Genomic DNA, 21,358 nt, shown 5'->3' with positions numbered 1-21,358 from the left:
CAGATGACTATTTTTCCCGGCAGTTGAAGCTCTTTTTGATCCAGGAAATGCCTTGCCAGCGAAGAACGAATTAAGCACACAGTGCAGAATTTCACTTCTGGACACATTTCCAGAAACAGTGCTTTTTACGAATATGATTGATGTAAATGACATTGCCACATGTTGGCAGCAATGCGAGATTACTTTGGTTAAATAGGTGTCCTTAATTTCTAAAATTAGAAGTGCCGGAGCTCTATGGAGGACAGTCAACAAAGAAGAATAAGAGTAAATAAATAAATAAAATGACAATTAAACTCATTAATAATTTTTAAATTAAATAGTTATTTATTATCAAATTAATTAATAGGTATTTAATTGATGTTCATAAATTGTTATTTAATCAATAATTATTATATAATTAATTTATAATTTAATTGATAATTATTATTTATTGAAATAATTAAAGATTGAAGTAATTAAATAATTAAAATTAAATAAAATGTGAAGAGATAAATTGAAATTTAATAAGCTATTTTTAATATAATTTTATTATTAAAATAAAATTTTCGAGATAAAATTTCTACTGAAATTGTTATTCAATTACATAAAAGAAGTGCCGCATTCAGGGCTCCGGTGCGTTCCGGCTAGAATTATGATTTATTACAAAAACTAAGAAGCTCCGTAGCCGATATCCGGTAGGCTCCGGCCCAATTTAAGCTCTGATCGTAGGGGGGGGAAGTTCTTTTATCATCACAAAAATTAAATATAGTTAAAGTATAGCTGATGAAAATTCCAGGGCGAAACAGAATGAGGGTATGAGTGGGTGGAAACAAAAAATGAGGAGAATCTTGGTGAGAGAGAACGTTCTCTTTGACCGCGGCTCTCTGCTGATATAATTATAGCCACCAAGCACATGTGTGTCAGAGATAAATTGAGTCCTGAATCTGACTCCTAAGGATGAATATAAAGTTGCTGGTTACACGTTTCGCCCCCCCCGTATTCGGTTACATTAGTGAATACTATGGAAAGACGATGTATAGGACGTGCTTAAGCAGTTTATCTCAGTATTTCACTCTTATTGTACTCGCTGTCAATTAACGCACATTTAAGAACACAAATTTTCCTCCCTGCGAGGATAACTAACTGTAAGCATCGATAACAATACATTAGATACGATGGCATGGCGAGAAATCCCTTCTTAAAGGAAAAGGAGAGGACTTTACTTGAAGTGAGTGAGAGGACTTTACTTGAACGTCTCATGTTCTCATGAGTTCGTATTTCTAGGGAAATAGAGTATTGCAAGCTCTGCTTATTGTTAAACTAAAACGTTAGGAATTCTAAATTTTTTCCTTTTAAATTGTAGTTCAGTTTTATAAAAAGAAGTTGCTCATCTTATTACCGGAGCTCATCTTATTTAGGGCTCCGGTGCGCTCCGGCTAGAATTGTAATTTATCTTGAAAATTGAGAAGTACCGGAGCCGGGCTCCGGTCCAATTTAAGCTCTGCTCTTATCGTTCCATCGTCTTTGCAATCGGCCATTTCATTCGCAACAATCCAGTAATATTAAGAAAAATGATTCTTTGCCTCCTTTTTTGCTCCTTATGTTTGTACAAATTTCCATTTCGGAGTTTTTGTGTGTTTACGCGTTGTCAAACAAGAATGTAAAACAACTGAAATGGCCGGACCTAACAGCCTAGTAATAAAAAGTATTTTTTGCTATAGATTTTGATTATCAGTATGATATAAATTTCAGATGAAATATTCTCGATTAATTTATAAGGTATTTCTCTCGCCTTCTTAGCATAACCTTCGTAGTGTAGCGGTAAGCACGCTCGGTGCGTATTCGAGAGGTCCGTGGTTCGAGTCCCGGCGAGGGCAATGCTCATTTTTCAAGGTTCCTGCTTCCAAATAACCCAATGTCTATAAAGTGGCGCCCGAACTAAAAGGGTGGTGGATGATGATTCTCCACCACCCAGGATTTGGCGATTGAGTCCCCTAATCCCCAGTCGCCTTTTAAAAAGGGGAGTATATAAATTATTTCTCCCGCCTTCTTAGCATGCCTTCGTAGTGTAGTGGTCAGCAGGCTCGTCGCGTATTCGAGAGGTCCGTGATTCGAGTCCCGATGAAGGCAATGCTCATTTTTCATGACTCCTGATACCCCCCCCCAAAAAAAACAAAAAAAAAACTAATGTCTACAAATTTACCTCCTTCTCTAAAAACTGCTGAATTCACTAGCCCAAGAATGAGTAAAAAATTCTCAGAAGAGATTACATTCTAATAAAAATGATTTGATTATATTTTAAATATTTGAATTATGATATTTGTAAATAGAAAGTAACTATTGTTTCAACTGTTTCGGACTAGTAGTAATAGAAAGATGTTTTAGTCATTTTATGTAGGCAGACTGAGCTAATCTGGACATAAGAAGTTATAAAATTCTGTTTGAGGGCTATTAATTAAAATTAATTAAATGACAGAATGCAAATTCCTACTTTTTAATGGCTGTCTTTCTAAATGCAGCAGTTGTAACCCAGATGTATCCAAATCAGGCCAGATAACATACAGAGTCTCTGACTCATTCTGGTGGCATAAACTAGATTCAAACTCAACGGACGTAAGGCGAATTATTGCTGTGTCTTAATTTAAAGTCTTCGAAAAGTATTTGAAATAACCTTTTTATTACAAACAGCAATTTAACATAAACGTACTTTTCATGCTCGACAAGATAAGCCACACCTTGTGGCGTCGTACCTTAAAGTAGCATTCAAATTCAAATTTAGAACTTAATTTTGCAGCGAAAGACCACACAGTTTAATTTAAATCGGGTAGAGTAAACTTTAAGGTACCCCTTGTATTGTGGCGAAGTTGTTATTTGATTTATCGCCAAGTTGTTGTTTCATTTATGGCAGCCTGAGTAGTTGAATGTTATGGAAACCTTTTAAGACGTAATCGGGTGCACGATTCTGGGAAATTTTGAATCATGGGATGTTTTGTAAGCATTTTTGTGGGTGTGTGTTGGTTTGATTCTTTAGACGGTAGAATGGCCTAATGTAGTAAGATTAATTTGACGTTTCAGTACGATTTAGAGCGAAAGGGGAAAAGAGTTTTAATTGACTGGTGTGTGTAAATGAAGGTTTACTTAGTAGCCATTATAAGTGTCCTGTATTTAGGAAGGATATGCGTCTAGTCGAACGTAAAAACCGTTTAGATGGATTTGAATGGGTTTGTAGGAAGAAAGGTTCAGATGGTCACTATGTGAAACGTTCGATCAGAAAGAGTACCTGGTTTGAAAAATGTCATTTGAGTATGATTGATATTTTGATTTCTACGTGGCTATGGGAACTCAAAAATCATGGTCAGTGAATATTTGATTTTAGTAGTGCTTAAATGTATAACGTGTTTTTCCTTTTTTTATGTTATTTTATTGTTTGGTTTCAAATGTAGTTTATTGAGATTATGTATTTTTTGTTTGCCTATATTGTAGAATTGGGTGCTCCTTTGACTTTTTAAGTGAAAATACATCGATGTGTACATGGACAAAGTAAAGGGAGTGCGCAATGCAAGTTTGTGCAATTCTGAGATTTTTTTTAAGTGAAAATAGGTCGACGTGTACATGGATAAAGTCAAAGGAGTGCGCAATGCCATTTTTGTGCAATTCGAGGATTTTTTTTAAGTGAAAATAAGTCGATGTGTACATGGATACCGAGTTTGTGCAATTGTTTGTCTTGTTATTTTGGCTTTGTGTAGCGGCAAAAATCGCCGCTTCGCAAGCCAAAATAACGAGTCAAAGAATTGCACAAAATCGGCATACTGTATACTGTGTACTGCCAAAAGTAACTATTGTTTAACTGTAACTAATCGGCATACTGTATACTGTGTACAGCATACTGTGTACTGCCAAAAATCGCCAAGTTTCGCCAAGGGGTACCCTAAACTATACTTTTACCTTTAAATCTAAGATGGCTCAGAACTTCTAGCCAGCATCGTAGTTTAAATAACGGCAGCTATAACGCAAAGTGGAATAATTGTAATCTTGACTTAGTCAAACTAAGTAACATGGCTTCGAGAGGCTGAAACGCGTTCTGTGCTACAATCCCCAAACATCACTACTGACCAACTGATTTACATTTCTGGTGAGGAAACGGAGAAGTTATAATAAAGATCTAAATCATAATAACTGGTTAATTATAATAATAATAACCCTATAAACATACCTGAGGTAGATTCATTGATGGCATCGAAATCCGCCGTCTTGGGACCGGGTTGTCCAGATTTTGCCGCAGCATCGTACGCTGCCAGCATTTTGCGTTTTCTTTCTATTGCTTCTTTCTGCCGCTGCTGAATTGCTTCTTCTACCAAATCTCGTTTAGGGGGTGGTTCCACCGGCGCAGGTGAGGCTGAAAATATAAAATGAAATATTTTCTCCCTTTTTGAAGCTACATTTACGAGATATGTATAAAAGTCTTGAGAAATTTACATAACGAGATCTGCATTGAAACAGAAGAAGCTGTTGCTATTTAAATGTACAAGAAATCATTTTTCGAGTTAAATGACGCTTAAATTATAAAAGTTTACGTATATTTTGAATAAACGAATATGTACGTTAAAATACGTAAACCTATCACGAAGGCAACCTTTAAAAGTAACCAGCATTTCTTTGGACATAAATAGACATCATTATCGAGCATTATCTTTCTAAGAAGACTACCTCCGCAGTATCCTCCGAAAGCATAGGGAGAGAGATTTTCAAGTTCCAAGTTACACTTATGTCGAGATTATCAAGCATTCTGCTTGATGTGTTCCGGCTGTCATCAGATGTTTGCTCTTTGGGCGCTGAGAAGAGGATAAGTTCGAAGTGCGGGTCCAGAAGGGCAGGAGCTAATGGCGAAGGGTAGTGACCAGTTGTCACGTGGGCTGCAAGCTGACTTATCCAGTGCATATGGCAGATTTTAAAGCTTTATGAAAATGAATACTAAATTCTCTTTTCAGTCAATGTATAAAATTTTTATAAAGTATTAAAAACCAGAATTTGTAACTTATTGAACTAATTAATATTGAAATTAATATATTAGTCCAGTAGTCAACAATCGAATAGCTAGGAATTTAGGTAGCTCAGAAAGAAAGCCCATGATTGTATTACTATAATTTATTCGTGGATTGCCCTTCGATATTGTGGATAAAGAAATGTTGGATGGACAAGAGTTTCGTCAATCACAAAAATCATCCAATTTTCAAGGCAAAAAGCTTTGTCAAGCTACTTCATACTTTTTTAAGATGTGCAAATGCTCGAAAAATAATTTATTAACTCAAGACTCTCTCTCCACTGACGATGAGGAACTGAAAATACAGATCAGAAAAAAGTCCCATGATGCGTTTTCACTGTGAACGCTTTGATCACCCCCAGATGGGTTGCCATAAAGACAGGCGTTGTCTCAGGTGCAAGACCCTCTGACCTATAATGCGAAGTAGAAGAAAAGCCTACATTCAGGTATAAAGCTAAGCATTTGCCTTCTTTCCAAAGCAGCCCTGTGTACAGAAAAATCAGAAGGAAAAATTCCATAACGAAATTTCACCTTGGCAAAATTGACTGATGAGTATCCTTATACGTATTCTTATACGTATCCTTATACGTATGCGCAGAACGAGAAGTGTAAGGATATTATAAAAAAGCTTTTTAGAGTTTCAAGACTCATCGCTGCCCTTCGTGATATCATTGACATTGAAAATAAATCCAAAAGGACAAAATCTTTCATAAAGAAGTTAAAACTTACACTGTTTCCGGTGAAAGTTATTTAGAAAGCTGAATTGAATAATTATTTCCAATATTTTTAAATGCTAGAAGACGATTCGTGACCGGACTTTTCATACTCTGAGAGCCGATACTTTATCCCTTCACTAATATTTTGCCTACTTCAGACAGCAATACCACTACATCATATGTTCCCCCCCCTGGAGAAAGTTAACTTTGGATATTTCAAATGTCAGGCAGTAAATGGAATTCATTTAGGTTTTCCTAGAAAGAGCTGCATCTTTTACTGGAGTATCAGAGCAAAATTGCAGTGTCGAGATATCTGGAACATTTTCGAAAACTTGCTGACAGGGCTTCGAAACTGCGTTTTCTAAGAACTTCTAGAATTTCACCAAGTTGGCATAAATTGTCCTTAGCGAAAACAATTATCGTCAAGGTTCTTTATGAGATTTTTTATTCATATCTCAGGATTCAATTGAGCTAGCTTCATAATTCAAACGATGATTCAGAATTACAAGATCTGCAACATAATGCACGGAACAAAAATTTACAGACACAATAAATAGCCCCAAATTCGATTAAAAATATACACAACAAAAATATTTCATAAGATGCAGCAAACAAATAAAACAAATAACTAACTACAACCAATGCATACTGTGTTTCCTCGAAAACAAGACCTGATCACAAAATAAGACATAACATGATATTTTAGGGTACTTCTAACATAAGCCCTTCTCCTAATCAAGATCCCTTCCCCTACTCAAGATCATCACCCAGACGGAGCCTTATAGCTGAATGAACCAAGTGCAGACTCAACACACATGCACATTTGAAACAAAAGAATGTGGTTGGACAAATTAGAATCTTCAGTCCTCAGTACGGTGGGTTAGCATCGGATATTTAGCACTTGATTTAATAACAAATTTTGATGCTCGGATAAAATTAGTGCAAAACGATAGAGGTATTACGTCGAGTGGAAGAAAAAAATATGGAAGACTCCAAGGATAAAAGTCTTACAGCTTTCTGCGAAGAGAAGAAGTTGGATCTACGAATGGTCCGAAAATGGAGATCTGAGTACAATAACTTCAGTCAATAGGTCTATGAAGGAAATGCCAAGAAGTGTAGATCAAATTGGCAACCATTATTTCCTGAATTAGAGCATATCTTCTGTGAATGGAATTGCTGACAGAAGGGCGAAGTGTTTGGTTGTTCGCGGGGCTGACATTCAAGCTTTTGCTCTTGCAGTGGCACCACAGCTCGACATCGTCAGACGAAGACAAAGCATCAAGAAGACTCTGGTGGATGGCTTTCTTCATGGATATGAACTGTTTCTGAGAAAATCGATAATACTGTTGAAACTGGAAAATACTGAAGAGATTAAACGTGAACATGCATTAAAGTGTTTCGTTGATGGCATCGGTGTCTCTAAGTACCAATTCTCGAACATGATTGCTATGGATGAAACTGTAGTGTTTATGTGTCAAAGGTTTCCGAGTACCATTGATCAGGAGGGGTGCCTCATAGATATACATTCCCTCTACTGTTTACGAAAGTGCACGCATTACATGTACTTCGGTAATTCGTGTCGATGGAAAAAGCCTTCCTCCGAATCATCTGTAAAATAAAGAGGAAACTGAACGTGTTTCAAGTATTTATGTTCTTAAGATTGAAAAAGCTTGGTGCACACAAGCAGGAATAAGAAAATGAGTTGATTTATTTTAAACACTTGTTTTGCGACGTGGCCAAAGAGGTATTGCTTTCTGCCAGCACTTATGCGCTAAAACCACGAAGAACTCCCTTGCAAAAAAGAAGAATTTATCAAATAATGATTCCCGCAGGAATTACTACATGTCTCCAAACTCTTAACATTGCAATAAACAAGTCATTTGAAGACCCTCTGCGCACGTGCTCAGCATGAGAGGGTAGGGCCGATGGTCATTGAAAAAATGAGGGAAAAAACATGAATGGCTGAATTAGAATGAATGATTCTGTTTATTTTTGAATATTTACACGTAAATAAATGTGTTTCTTGAACATGAACAAATATTAGTTGCTGTGCATAAAAATAAGGCACCCCCTGAAAATAAGCTCCAACGTGTCTTTGGCATCAAAAATTAATAAACGACCAGACCTTGTTTTCGGGGAAACACGGTAGTCTTTCTTAGAACCATTTTCAATTAAGAAAGTAACTCACTTTCTGCATTTTTGTAGATGTTAATATCCATAACCTTTGGAGCTCCAGCGGGTGCCGATTTGGCCATTTGGTCGTACATGGCAAGCATTCTACGCTTCTGCTCCTCAGCATCTCTCTTCCGTTGAAGGATCATCTCCTCCCGTTCCTGTTCCCGCTTTCGCATTGCTTCTTCACGCTGAGCTGAAATGGACAAAGATTAACGTCAGTAAATGTGATATTTATAAGGACAGAATGAACTTTTGACGTTAAAGAAAATGAAAAAGTCTGTTCGGTGATTTTTGTAATCAAAGTTTAACGATGGCTGAGGTACAGATGTCGTACTTATGTTTTATAACTAAGAAAAATCCAACCTTAGGATTGATGTTGATTAAGGACATCAATCTAAGATTGGATTTTGTAGGACAAATTCCATATAAAATCCATAATTGAAGAAAAAAACACTCTTATTTCCTAGCTTTTAATATAAAATCTTTGTCGAACTATAAAATGCTTGACATGTTTCTGACTTTACTCCTTCGTATAACTCGTGTTTTGGAATAGTGTTTCTTCGCAGAACTCGTGTTTTAGTACACTGTTTCAGTCAATATTACGATTTCCTATATATTAAAATAAAAACCTTTCAAGTGAAACTTCACTTTGTCAGGACTTGTGTTGCTCTTTATTTGCGCTGGAAACACGAATGATCCTGAATAGGAACAGGGAGCTTACTCAAGCTATGTTCAAGAAGGTGTGAAGTAGACAATACAAGCAGGAAGGGTATACAAAACCCTTTATTTTCAATACTTTACAGGTATTTCCGAACTTCGGAACACCAACCACTTGTGGTCGGAACGTAAGAATATAAAAACTACTAACTAAAACTCTAACTAAAAGTTAACTTTGAATTAATATACAAATGCCTAGCACTAAGACTGGCCTTTATTTAAAAAAAAGATACGTATGTAGTACGCCGAGCTGCTAAAACTACGATACGTCTGCAAATATCAAGAGGGCTAAACCTCTGGCCTTAAAAGCAACTAGTAACCGAGTGAAAACTCGTAAAACTACAGTGGCAAGCAGCTTGCTTCCTAAAACTCCTTCTCTCTCTTGGCAAAAATCCACAACTTAAGTACTTGGGCGTTAGCAAATTTGCATAAACAAGTTAGCATTTAATTCTGAAAGGAAGTAGAAAATAAGAAGTGATAGTACAGTTTTAAAATAAAATAAACGTTAGTAAAACTTAGGATCCTTACAACTTTAGGGAAGAGAAAGTTGTCTACAAATGCTAAATCTAATGAATAAAGGGTTGGTTGAGAAATGGGACACTTTTCTTCGTAAGGCACTACTTGAGGAGAAACTGTCGTGCAACAGAAATCAATTATTTCATGGGGCATTTTGGTTACAGGCAAGAACGTCGCGTAAAAAACTACGCAAGGCGAAAACACTATTATGCAAAATAACGTGGAAGGAAAATAAGCAAGCAGAAAACATCGCGATTCTAAAACATCGTCATCGAAAATAAAGCGGTTCAAAAACAATGCAGTTTTAAAGCATCTTCGAGGTAAATATCATGATAACAAACAGAGCATCTACAAATCATCGCACGACGATAACACTGCAGACATATGTTTTTCAGACTTTGTAAATATAAGTATAAATGTAATGTTGTAAATATATATTCGCATAATGATTTGAGAACATAAAAAGGAATGAGGACTATCTGTATTTCATATTTTTGAACGTTTATTAACATATGATAAACCACTCCGTAACAATCACCTACCCGAGACAAAATTTTTTAAAATAGCCATGCAATAAACGTTTTAAAACAGTGATACTGAATCTCATCTCTCTGAGGTGACCATTTTCCTAATTTTCTCATTCAGGTACTTTTTCTGCTACGTTACTTAAGAAAAATTTATTTAAATTTTGGAATATTTTTATTTGTAGCGACATCCTCTTTTAATTATCGACATATATATGAACACCTGTAAAGAGCGATATTAAACGTTACATCTCTAAGACGACCACATCTACAGATGACCCAAATCATCTGACGTGTGGATGATATCTTAGAGATAGTTCGCTGTACTTTAATTACATCTCTTACGTGTATTAATAAGTTGTGTGATAACGGTCGCGGACACTTAGCCGACGAGACACTTAACCGACACCAGTTAGCCGACAGGACATTTAGCCGACAAGGACACTTAGCCGACAGGACATTTAGTCGACAAGGGCACTTAGCCGACAGGACATTTAGTCGAAAAGGACATTTAGCCAACAGGACATTTTGCTGACACGGGCAGCTAGCCGACAGGACATTAATCCGACGAATCTCGCTCTTCCCAATGCTTTCAGAGTTCTAATATTTTCACATTTCATTACTTTACTCAACACATTATGCTACATTCTTTCCCATATAAAGTAGTTTCGCTCCTCCCACTATTGAAATTTCCTTTCCTTGTCAGGAAGTAGAGCGATTCGCCCTACGCCACACTGGAACCACTTTTTTTTTTCTGAAATACTATTTACACCCTCAGAATGCTATTTAGATGTTAGGTATTGTATAACTATTTACACCTTCAGAATGCTATTTAGATGTTAGGTATTGTATATTTATTAATCTGGGATAGGGCTCGAGCCCAGGTTAGGTTAGGTTATTTAATTACGGCAAAGCCTCGAGGGCTATCTGCCTAAGGGGAGGGATGCCTCCGTGGAGGACTTTCTAAGGGAAACTGGCTCGTATACACGTTACACATGGGGAAAACCACGAAAATACCCATGCAGCCAGCCCGATTGTGGGATTCGAACCTCGGACCGAACTACCAGTGTTCAGCGACTTTACCGCTCGGCCGCTGGTGGGCTACTCGACCCCAGGATTTCGTGCCTCGTGGCCTGCGGCCACCTAACAGAAGTAGGTTGGCAAAACCAGAGGGCTATCTGTCTAAAGGGATGGATACCTTCGTCGACCTTCTAAGGAAAAACTGGTTCGTATACACGTTACACATGGGGAAGACCACGAGAACACCCATGCAGCCAGTCCGTTCGCGGGATTCGGACCGAACTACCAGTACTCAGCGACTTTACCGCCGGGCCTAGCAGAAATAGAGTCACCGTTTGACTTAATATATAGCTATTCTCTTCCAATGAAAATTGCTTTTTTAGGCTAGACCTTTATAAATGCGTTGATAGAAAATGAGAAGAATGTTCCAAATCTGAATACCGAAGAAAAATTCACTATTATTCTTGAACAATGCTTTTAAAGGAAATATTGGTGAAAGTGTTCAAAGGAACCTAGTTGATAAAATGAACAATTTTTGCAGTAAATGTAACTGAGTGACCGTCGTACTTAGCTGAAAAAATTCTTTTTTGCTTTCGAAAATTAATTCATATCCCCTGAAGAAAAATTTCAGTGCTTTTTCAATTTGGCCAATATTCTCCAAACAGCATGATATATATCAGACTATGCTAAATTACACAAGAATTAAAAGCACATATAGGATCTTTAAGAATCGAAAAATGAATTTTACTGATAGATGAAAAAAAAAATGTCTTAAATATTGAACTTACGGAGAAGTCGAAAAATTTTGTAATTGATAGTAAGATTAAATAATTATTGGGTAGGTGTCAGGGAGACGTCAATGGCGGCTTAATGTTCTGTTGACTAAATGTCTTGACAGTTAAATGTCCCTTAACTAAATGTCCTGAGGGCTAACTGTGTCGGCTGAATGTTCTGTCGGCTAAGCGTCGCCGCCGGCTAACTGTCCGTGTCGGCTAAATGTCCTGTCGGCTAAGTGTTCTTGTCGGCTAAGTGTTCGTATCGGCTAAATGTCCTGTCGGCTAAGGAGTCACTCTTTTTTTTTTACCATGAGACCATTTCGTGGCCAGGACGGTCTGAGTGTACCCCCAATGTATTACAACTGGTGTAGGTTAAGTATATCGTCGGCTAAGTGGTTGTCGCCCAAATGTCATGGACCCTTGTGATAAATACATGAAATCACAAAATACTGGTAGCGTTCATGCTTAACGTCCGAAATGACTTGCATATGATATTTCTTTTGTAAAAAATTAATATAAGCTAGTTTGTTTCCCTCCGCCAAGGCATCCCATGCTGGATAGGTAATACTCGGGTGTTTAGTAATTACGAATAAATACATTTCCTACGAAATATTTTACTGTAAAAATATTGCAATCATGCACCTTTGCAAGACTGATACGAAGTTATGCCAATACAAGTTGGTCGAAGTTGTACATTGACTACCAATAAGTATTTGGACACCTGTGATAGAAAAGAAAAACTAACTTTATTCAAAATCAATAGTTGGTAGAGCCTCCACGAGAGGTAATTACAGCGTGGACCCTCCGGGGCATACTTTCCACAAGTCTTTGTATGACAGCTAGTGGTATTTTCTTCCACTCGGCTTGAAGAAGACATAAATTCCTTCATCGATTTTGCACGGGTAGTGCACTCCTGAATTCGGCGATGCAACTCGTCCCAGACGTTCTCGATAGGGTTCAGGTCTGGACTCTGGGCAGGCCAGTCCATTCGATGAACTCCATTGGCACCAAACCAAGCCTTGGTTAACGTCGAAACATGACAACTGGCATTGTCGTCCTGAAAGTAACAGGGGTCCAACCCGTAAAACTGCCACAACGTAGGAAGCACATTGTCATCCAAAATAGTGCAGTAGGCATCGGAGTTGAGCTTACCATGAATGGGGACCAAGAGTCCCAGCCCATACCAGGAGAAACACCCCCAGACCATAATTCCACCTCCGCCGAACTTGACTGTTGGCACAATGCATTCTGGCAGGAGACGTTCTCCAGGTAGACGCCAGACCCAGACCCTGCCATCTGAACGGTAAAGGGCGAATCTTGATTCGGCACTCCAAAGAACCCGTTTAAACTGATCTACGGTTCAATTTCGATGTGCTTTGTACCACATTAACCGAGCAACGCGGTTGGACTTTGTGATCAAAGGCTTATGGGCAGCAGCACGACCATGAAAACCAAGCAGATGTGCTTCCTTACGGATGGTATTCATTGAAACAATACTCCCGGATGCCCGTTGAAACTCCTCGCGGATGAGAGTCATCGGTTGGGTGCGGTTCTTCCGAATTTCTCCGGACAGCACTCGTCGGTCTCTATCTCCCAGTTTCGTTGGTCTGCCGACTCGGGGCACATTCCGACAATCACCGCTCACCTTCCACTTCTTAATCACATAGGCCACTGTCGATTTTGGGTACTTCAGATCGGTAGATATGTCCCTTAAGGATCGGCCACATTTGTGATACCCTATAATTATACCTTTCTCGAAATCAGAGAGCTCCGAATTGCGAGGCATCTTGCATGCGACTAAAGCCGATGCTGTTTCCTACACGATATACACCGGCGGAGTCCGTGACGTATCTTAGGACCGCATATATCATCATTTGCATAGGTGTCCAAATATTTATTGGTAGTCAGTGTATATAATGTAATTTTTCTATTCCAAGGCATAGGAACTGAGCTATCAGTTTGATATCCTAAAAGGTGACTGAAAAACTGTTGCGTGCGTACCGGCTGGTAATGGGCTGAATGCACAAAGAACCTATGATAGCTTTGTACAATTTATTTTATCAAAAGAAACATTGGTCAGTTCTGGAACTTTCCATAAAAGCAATTGTACAGATCTTCTCACTATCACAGAGGACATTCTCAGCAGTTGCTACTGAGAAATAAGAACTTAAACTACTGAGAATGTTAAACACAACACAATACAAAGCGGATCCAAAGAGCAATGCTCGTACGATCTTTCAATACTCCAATGTCGGCTCTGAACTTAAAACTGACAGCAAATGCTCCTTCCGGTCTTATACAGTTTTCACCAAGTTGCCGAGAGATTTCTAGTACTTTCCATTTCTCGAAATTATTGGCAGGCATATGCGGTTACATATAAGAGCCGGATACGGTTACAAATACAAGCAGGGATTAATTATATTTATTCAGTTATGGTACAAATTGCAGTAATATAGGAACTGGACCCAAATGCCGCCAAATGATCGCCCAAGTTGGCATCTTTTGGTGATTTATCGCCAAATTCGGGGACAAAATTAAGTGGCTAGCTTACGATATCTAGCCAATTTAGCGACATAGCCATTAACGTCAATAATAAATATACTATTTACTCCTGTAATCTTACTTTTACGATTTTTCATGTTATATTGTACAAAAGATTTAATATATAATTTCATTAAAATTATTTATATACACATAAATTTTTAACAGTGCTATACTTGCACAGTCAGCACTTCCAAACAGCATGTTCTGTCAAAAAATACCACTGCGCATGCTATGGCAGAAATCTGTGCATGTGTTACGAAATGTACAGGCGTGGTAGGATAGCTTCCCCGCAAAGCAGTTTTAGGGTTGCCAAAAATGGCAAGGGAAAGGCAGGGTTGCCACATTTGGCGAGTAATCGCCCATTTGGCGACATTTGGTGACAAAACTTGCGATATAGCATGGACGGATGGAGAACCTTCTGGAACGACTTCTTACCGGTTTAGCCCAGAATGTTCTCGAACACAAGCCGAGAGCTATATAAACCCTGCTGGTCCGCAGTCAGTTAGTGTGTCTTAGTGTGTGTCTCTCATCGAGAGTGTGTCTCGTCTAGCGAGTCACTCCCTGCGGAGTCGATCGAGTTGACAGCCGGGCAGAAAGCCGAGTGGGTCGTCGAGTGCATCGAAAGAGCCTCCTAGTGTATCGCGGTTAGTGTATCGTCGAGAGAGCGTGTTGAGCTCCGGGAAAGACCGAACCGAAGAGTCGGGAGCTGTGCTCGTGTGTCGTCGAGTGCATCGCGAGTTGTAGCGTGGAGAATCTCGAGAGTACGTGGAGTTCCGAGAACGACCAAGCAGGGTCGGGAGCTGTACTCCGGAAAGCAGAGTCGGGTGCTTTGCAGGAAGCTGTGTTATTGCCTGACAGTGTGAAGGCTGTGTCGCTGATTGTTCCAGCGTGTTTATAGTAGATCTCTGACGACTGTAAAAAGTGTTATTGGAGGCTGTCCTGATTAAAACCGGCCAATAAAGTGTGTTTCGATACTTCATCAAGCAGTATTGTCGTTATTCACTCCAAATCCACACGAACCCCGTACGAACGTGAAGGAAGAAAATAACGTAACCACTGGTATCACAAAAAGAAAACGTAACACATGTTTTGCAGGCTCATAACTATCGATGTTTGAAAAGTCTTTAATCATTACTGTTATGTTTCCGCTGAGCACTGCAAATTTTAAGTATTAATTTGATGCAGTGCAAATGCAATAAACATCTCTAAAACATTTTATTAAACATTTTTCACACAACTCATACATTCATTAAAGTAAGTTTACTGCTTTCTTCAGTCAACATATATTTATACTAAGCTACGTAGATTCAAAATCTTTGCAACTGCAGAAATATGGTAGGAAATTCACTTGCGTTACATAGAATTTTATATATTTTTTAAGCTGGCTCTAATATACAGAGGGTGTTCGCACATTTTTTAGATGATTTTCATTGTATTTACAGAAATATTTTACCTAAACTTTTGTGTTTTAAATGTTCCATTTGGTAACCCTTATTATTCACTGTCTTTATACACCGTAATTTGCAAGACAATTCTTGGACTTTGGAAAGCAGTTGGAGGGGAATCGCATACTTGCCAATCTATGACACTCAAAAATCAGGAGATTTTTCACAATGTTAAAAAGACTTTTTAAATGATGAAAATATAGTTTTTGATAATGAATTCAAATAGTAACTAATTCTTAAATGCAAGCAACACAAAAATACCCGACACATAAAAAACATTTTTATTACTTGCATCGTTTAAAAAAAACACTGTAGTCAGTTTTTGTACAAATGTTATAAACAGTGGCAGATTTTCTTTCTTTAAAAAAGAAATTTCATAATTTTGTTCATAGCAATTGCCATGTAGGCCTGCTTTCGCTAAAAAAAAGTTTTTCTAATTTGTCATCACTAATATTAGATCTAAATTTAGTCCTCGTTTACCCAACAACACTAAAAATCCTCTCACACTCTGCATTACTATGGGGAACTGTCAAGATGGCCAACATAATTCTAGACAGTTCACTATATTTTAAAATTCAATCAGCATCTTTCAGTTTTCCAATTAAACTCCACTGGGTGTCAGCCCTAGCTGATTTTATAACTTCATCCAAGTTTTCTAATTGTAAACTGCTGTTATGCAGTTGTTGGAACTGTTTCAATTTTTCCTTCCTCTTAGAACTCCTTTCAAGATAATAATAAATATCAACAACGTGTTCATCCACATTTATTGGTAAAGAAGCTTCCCCTTTTTCAGCTGCTAAATTTAAGAGGTGACAGGTGCACCTCATAATCTGCAAATCTGAATTTTCCTTTCTCAAGATGCCTGCAACACCAGTCTTCAAGCCTACCAATACTGGTGCATCATCGGCACCAAGTGCTAAGCAATTATCCAGAGGAACTGCATTTTCTTTTAAAGTTTTAATAATTAGCTGTGCTATATTAAAATCTGTCAAATGTCCTTCTAAAGTGGGGACAGAAAGTAAACTGCACTCAATTTCTAAAGACTCTGAATTGGATACAGTTTTGAACAACAATTGGATACAGTTTTGAATCGGTACTATTGCTTCCGTAGCGAGGCAGAACAGAGCTGTTTTAATGCAATCAATAACTGAAGATTTATTTTTCAAATCCAGTTCTTTTACAATTGCACCTGTTTTGATTCTTGAGCATTTCTTAGCGATTTCACTATCGGGAAAACATTTTTCTAAATAAAACTGCAGCGTGATCCGATGCATTCAGTGGCAGGTTGTGCTCCAGTAAAAAGGGCAGAGAACAAATATTCTGCATTAATAACTTTTTGGTCCTTTGTTTCCGAAGAAAAATTTAATTTTCCGTTTTTTTCAAAACAACTCCTGTTGTCCTTGTGTTTTTGTGTACGCACATGTTTGAGAACATCCGCCCTTCCACCATGCGAAATCGAAAAATCGCAACGACGGGCGGTACACATCGCAAATTTATTACATTTCCTTGAGGAAATAATGGAAGGAAAGTCAACTGTGTACGATTTTTGAAACGTACACGAGTATTTCACCTTTCACGCAGACATAACAAAAGGTGATAATTTCTAAAACTATTTCCCGAAGGCACGTGTACTCACACAACTCAGGACAAAATGACCGAAATAACTAAAGAACATCCAAATAACAGCTTGCTTTGTCCTCATTGGCTAATATATGCCAGATGACACACAGTGGAGCACGATGCCCATTGGAGAACTGGAGAATGACGTTTCTGGATACGTATATGCTCTCACTCACAAAGCAGAAGTTATCTAATTCGCAAGGTTTTGTTTTAGATATAATCTAAAGAAAATTCAATTGCTTTCAGACGTCCAAAATCACTTTTTTTGTTGTTCATATAACAAAGTATTAAGCCAAGTTCCATAAAAATCGTGAGAAATTTTAAGAATAAGAAAAATTCGGGAGAAATATATTGTTAATAGGGTTGGCGGGAGAGCGGTCGAAAATCGGGAGTCTCCCGCCTAAATCGGGAGAGTTGGCAACTCTGGGAATGGTATAAAACACCTCTGCGGATACAACAAAAGACTTTATTGTCTGTTTGGAACTGCTGACCCGGAAACCACTATGCAAGTATAGCACTGTTACGAATTTATGTGTATGTAAATAATTTTAGTGAAATTATATATTAAATTGTAGTATCTTTTGTAACATGAAAAATCGGAAAAGTAAGATTACAGGGCTAAGTACATTTAATATTGACATTAATGGCTATCTCGCTAAATTGGCTAGATATCGTTAAGCTAGCCACTTAATTTTGTCCCCGAATTTGGCGATAAATCACCAAAAGATGCCAACTTGGGCGACCCTTTGGCGGCATTTGGGCCCAGTTCCTATATTACTGCAATTGGTACCGTAATTCAATAAATGTAATTAATCCCTGCTTGTATTTGTAACCGTATCCGGCTCTTATATGTAATCGCATATGCCATCCAGTAATTTCGAGAAATGGAAAGTACTAGAAATCTCTCGGCAACCTGGTGGAAACTGTATAAGACCGGAGGGATCATTTGCTGTCAGTTTTAAGTTCAGAGCCGACATTGGAGTATTGAAAGATCGTACGAGCATTGCTCTTTGGATCCGCTTTGTATTGTGGTGTGTTGTGTTTAATATTCTCAGTACTTTCAGTTCTCAGTAGCAACTGCTGAGAATGTCCTCTGTGATACTGAGAATATCTGTACAATTGCTTTTTTGGAGAATAGGTCGATGTTTGGATAATCCACTTTTTAAAAGTCCAAAAGTGTAAAAATACATTAGGTGTTTCATTTTCTTCAGGAAAATAATTGTAGATTTTGGTGTGTAGCTGCTTGCAATTCTGCTGATTGATAGCACTGTGGGTAAACAGAAGGTATTTCATATTTGAAAATTACGTATAAAATATGTTCCTGATAATATGTGGAATTCATCTTAGCATTTCTATCCGCTCTCTTTATTTTTAATTTGCCGTTATGTGAAAAATCAGCGACAATCAAATTCTTTTGAAAAACTTTCTTTACATTCTTTGAACCATTTTTAAGATTTTTTTCCCTCCTCTTTGACGATAATAAATACATCTCTTTTTAATTGTAGCCATTTAAATACATCCAAGATTAATCTCTTTTGACAACATTTTTCCATTTTTGTCCAGATAAATGTTTTCCATAAAGAATTCTGAAGCGCGTTCTGCGATGTGTCGTGGAGAAAGGCAATGCACATTATGCTTTTCGTCTTTTTGAGATTCAAATAGACATTAATTACTTTGTTTGCAGTTGACATTGAGCATTTTAACGATTTTGCAACTCTCCTTTGACTTAAAGGATTTTGTTTGACCATTAAGGATCTTACAAGGACATTAAGGACCATTAAGGACCATTAAGGATCCTTTGCAATATTCGAAATATTCCGTTCCCCCCCCCCTTGGATATGTGTTAGGAACAATTTTTCTCCTCGAAGGCAAATTTTGACATTTCTTCCTTTTTCATTGACAGTATTAACTACAGTAGCTTTAGACATCGGAAAACCATGGCTTTCACATTATTTTTTAATAACCGGATATCAATAATTTTCTTCGAAAAGAGCACAAACATAGCCTTCCATTCATTGCTTCTGTAATTTTGCATGAATACAAAACTAACAAATAGCAAATGCTAATCTATACTTTCAGAAATACAGTTACAGTTAAAACATTTCCGAGCAGCTCATTTTTACTTCCTTGTACTAAGTAAAAAGGAAGTATTGTAATCGCGAAAAGTTTCAGGCAGCATATTTTAACGAAAATATCCATTTTGACCGCTATCAAATGCAATTTAACGATGTTTTTGCGTGATATCTGTACGTAAGGACAGAATAAAATACTCTTTTCCTTCAAAAAAAGTATAAAACTGCTTTAAAATTAATTCTGAAGAGAATTTTTCGTGGAGTCTGTACGAACGTATGTACGTACATGGGTACGTACATACGTACGTATCTCGCATAACTCAAACACGAGTAGCCTCAGAACGTTGAAATTTTGTATATAGGACTGCTATAACATGCAGATGTGCACCTCGTATTTTGGTTGCAATCGGCCGCGCCAAACGTATATAAATACTATATTTATATATTATATATCCGCTTTGTTACTCGGCACAGTGATCTCAGTTTCTTTACTCTAATACGTTTGTAAATTGTACATTTTTTGCTTTAAAAATGATTGAATTATGTTGTTCTTATCTTCCGGTTAAGGGTTTTATGCTTTTCGTAATTCTGGAAGCAATATTTGTACAATTATCAACAATTTAAAAGCTGTTTAAGTGCGGTTAAGTTTTAAATAACATGGCGGACATATATGTTTACATTTGAAACAGCAGAATTGTAGATTTGTTGCCAATCTAGAGAGACTAAGCTTCGCAACAACAAAAATAAAGCCTTCATTTATTATTGCGAATTAAATCATGCTTAATCCTTTCTGGAATTTTTTCGAGCAAATAAGTGTTTAAGATTTACTTCGTAAATTTTAATACAGATATTTTGAGTTTTTATGTATTTTTGCCTTGTCGCGAAGTGAGAACTGAATTAAGTGAATGAGAAATACTAAATCGTCTGTGCAAAACTGTCTCTTTTCTGTTTTGTTTGCTTAATTTCTTTCATACATCGTTCTAGCTTTATTATAGTATTTGAAAAGAACATGTGGCAACGATTAGATAATTCTTTAAATGATACAAATTTTGTGCATTCTTAGTTATAGTAATATGAACGAAATATAATACTGTTAAGTGAACCTAGCGCCAGAGTGTCGTTATAGTAAACAAATATAGTGAATTTTAAATAGTGCATTTATTCTATTGTGGTTTATGCGCTGTCGACAAAGTAGATTTTATTCAATCCAATCAATTTAAAATTCAAGAAAAAAATGCGTATAATTTAATATTCCGTACAAGGAAGTCATGTGGTGTACACATCAGATTTTTTTTTAACATCAAAGCAAAAGCGTCTAAAAAATGTACGAACAGCTTCCGTATTTTTAGATAAAATAGCTTATGTGCATTTTAAGGTAGCTTTCTAAATGTATTTAAACATACAGCTAATTATCGGAAAAACGAAACAATAGAACAACTTTCAATTACATCCCCTCAAATTATTAATAATTCCCAAGAAGTTATGTCGATATATCACCGACTTACCATTCAACTGACGATAAAATATTATAATATGCATGTACGAGTTCAGACTATTTTTAAGCTACTGTATATGTGAAAGGTGTTGCCATAGAAACTTTCATGGCCACAGTGTTTTATTGATGAAGGAATTACAACCGAAAAAGCTTTAAGTGATGATTTATGTACCGTTTAACCTCTACCTGAGCAATTTCACTTAGTCTCGACGGTATACAGTCATTGCTATACTCATATTAAGGCCTTTGATTGAAAGGTTGCATATTACAAGACCGTCTTCTTCAATCAAAGCGAAATATTCACAAAAAATTATATTAAAAATCCCTTGGGTATATCTATGAATCAAAACAAAAGAATATATTTAAAAACCCTTAGTTATACCTATGAATCAAAATCAACCTATTTAGTTCTAGGCTAACTGGAAATATATTAATTGATTGTGAATTAAACGGGCCATGTCTAGAAAAAATAAAATAAAAATAAATAAAGTTTGTTCATTACGGAACGCTGCAAGAATTACTATCACAACCATTAGCGTAAAACAAAACTGTTCAATGGGTTGTATATATATATATATATAATGCAGAATAAAATAAAAAATACGTTTAAAATTAATCTCCCATATTCAATTCGGAATAAACTACGCGCAAAAACTGAAAAAAACAGAAGCGCAGTGGGAAACTGCAAAAACATAGGAAGACAAAATATACCAAAACT

General features: G+C 37.0%; 1 protein-coding gene across 2 annotated transcripts in view; it reads right to left on the bottom strand.

The window, feature by feature from the left end:
* LOC118183526 (uncharacterized) overlaps nucleotides 1-21,358 on the bottom strand; it is a 162,106-nt gene that overhangs the window by 53,716 nt on the left and 87,032 nt on the right. For both annotated transcript variants that reach the window (XM_035353109.2, XM_035353110.2), the window contains exons 4-5: nucleotides 7,925-8,104; nucleotides 4,193-4,375 (exon numbers count right to left, since the gene is read on the bottom strand). In XM_035353109.2, coding sequence (XP_035209000.1) covers nucleotides 4,193-4,375; nucleotides 7,925-8,104 — 363 coding nt within the window. The remainder of the gene's footprint in view (nucleotides 1-4,192; nucleotides 4,376-7,924; nucleotides 8,105-21,358) is intronic.

Source organism: Stegodyphus dumicola, chromosome 5 (genome assembly GCF_044657685.1).
Source record: "Stegodyphus dumicola isolate Sdum_Otavi_A_Nest chromosome 5, ASM4465768v1".
Classification (NCBI taxonomy): domain Eukaryota; kingdom Metazoa; phylum Arthropoda; class Arachnida; order Araneae; family Eresidae; genus Stegodyphus; species Stegodyphus dumicola.
This window is presented reverse-complemented; position numbering and strand designations above follow the sequence as displayed.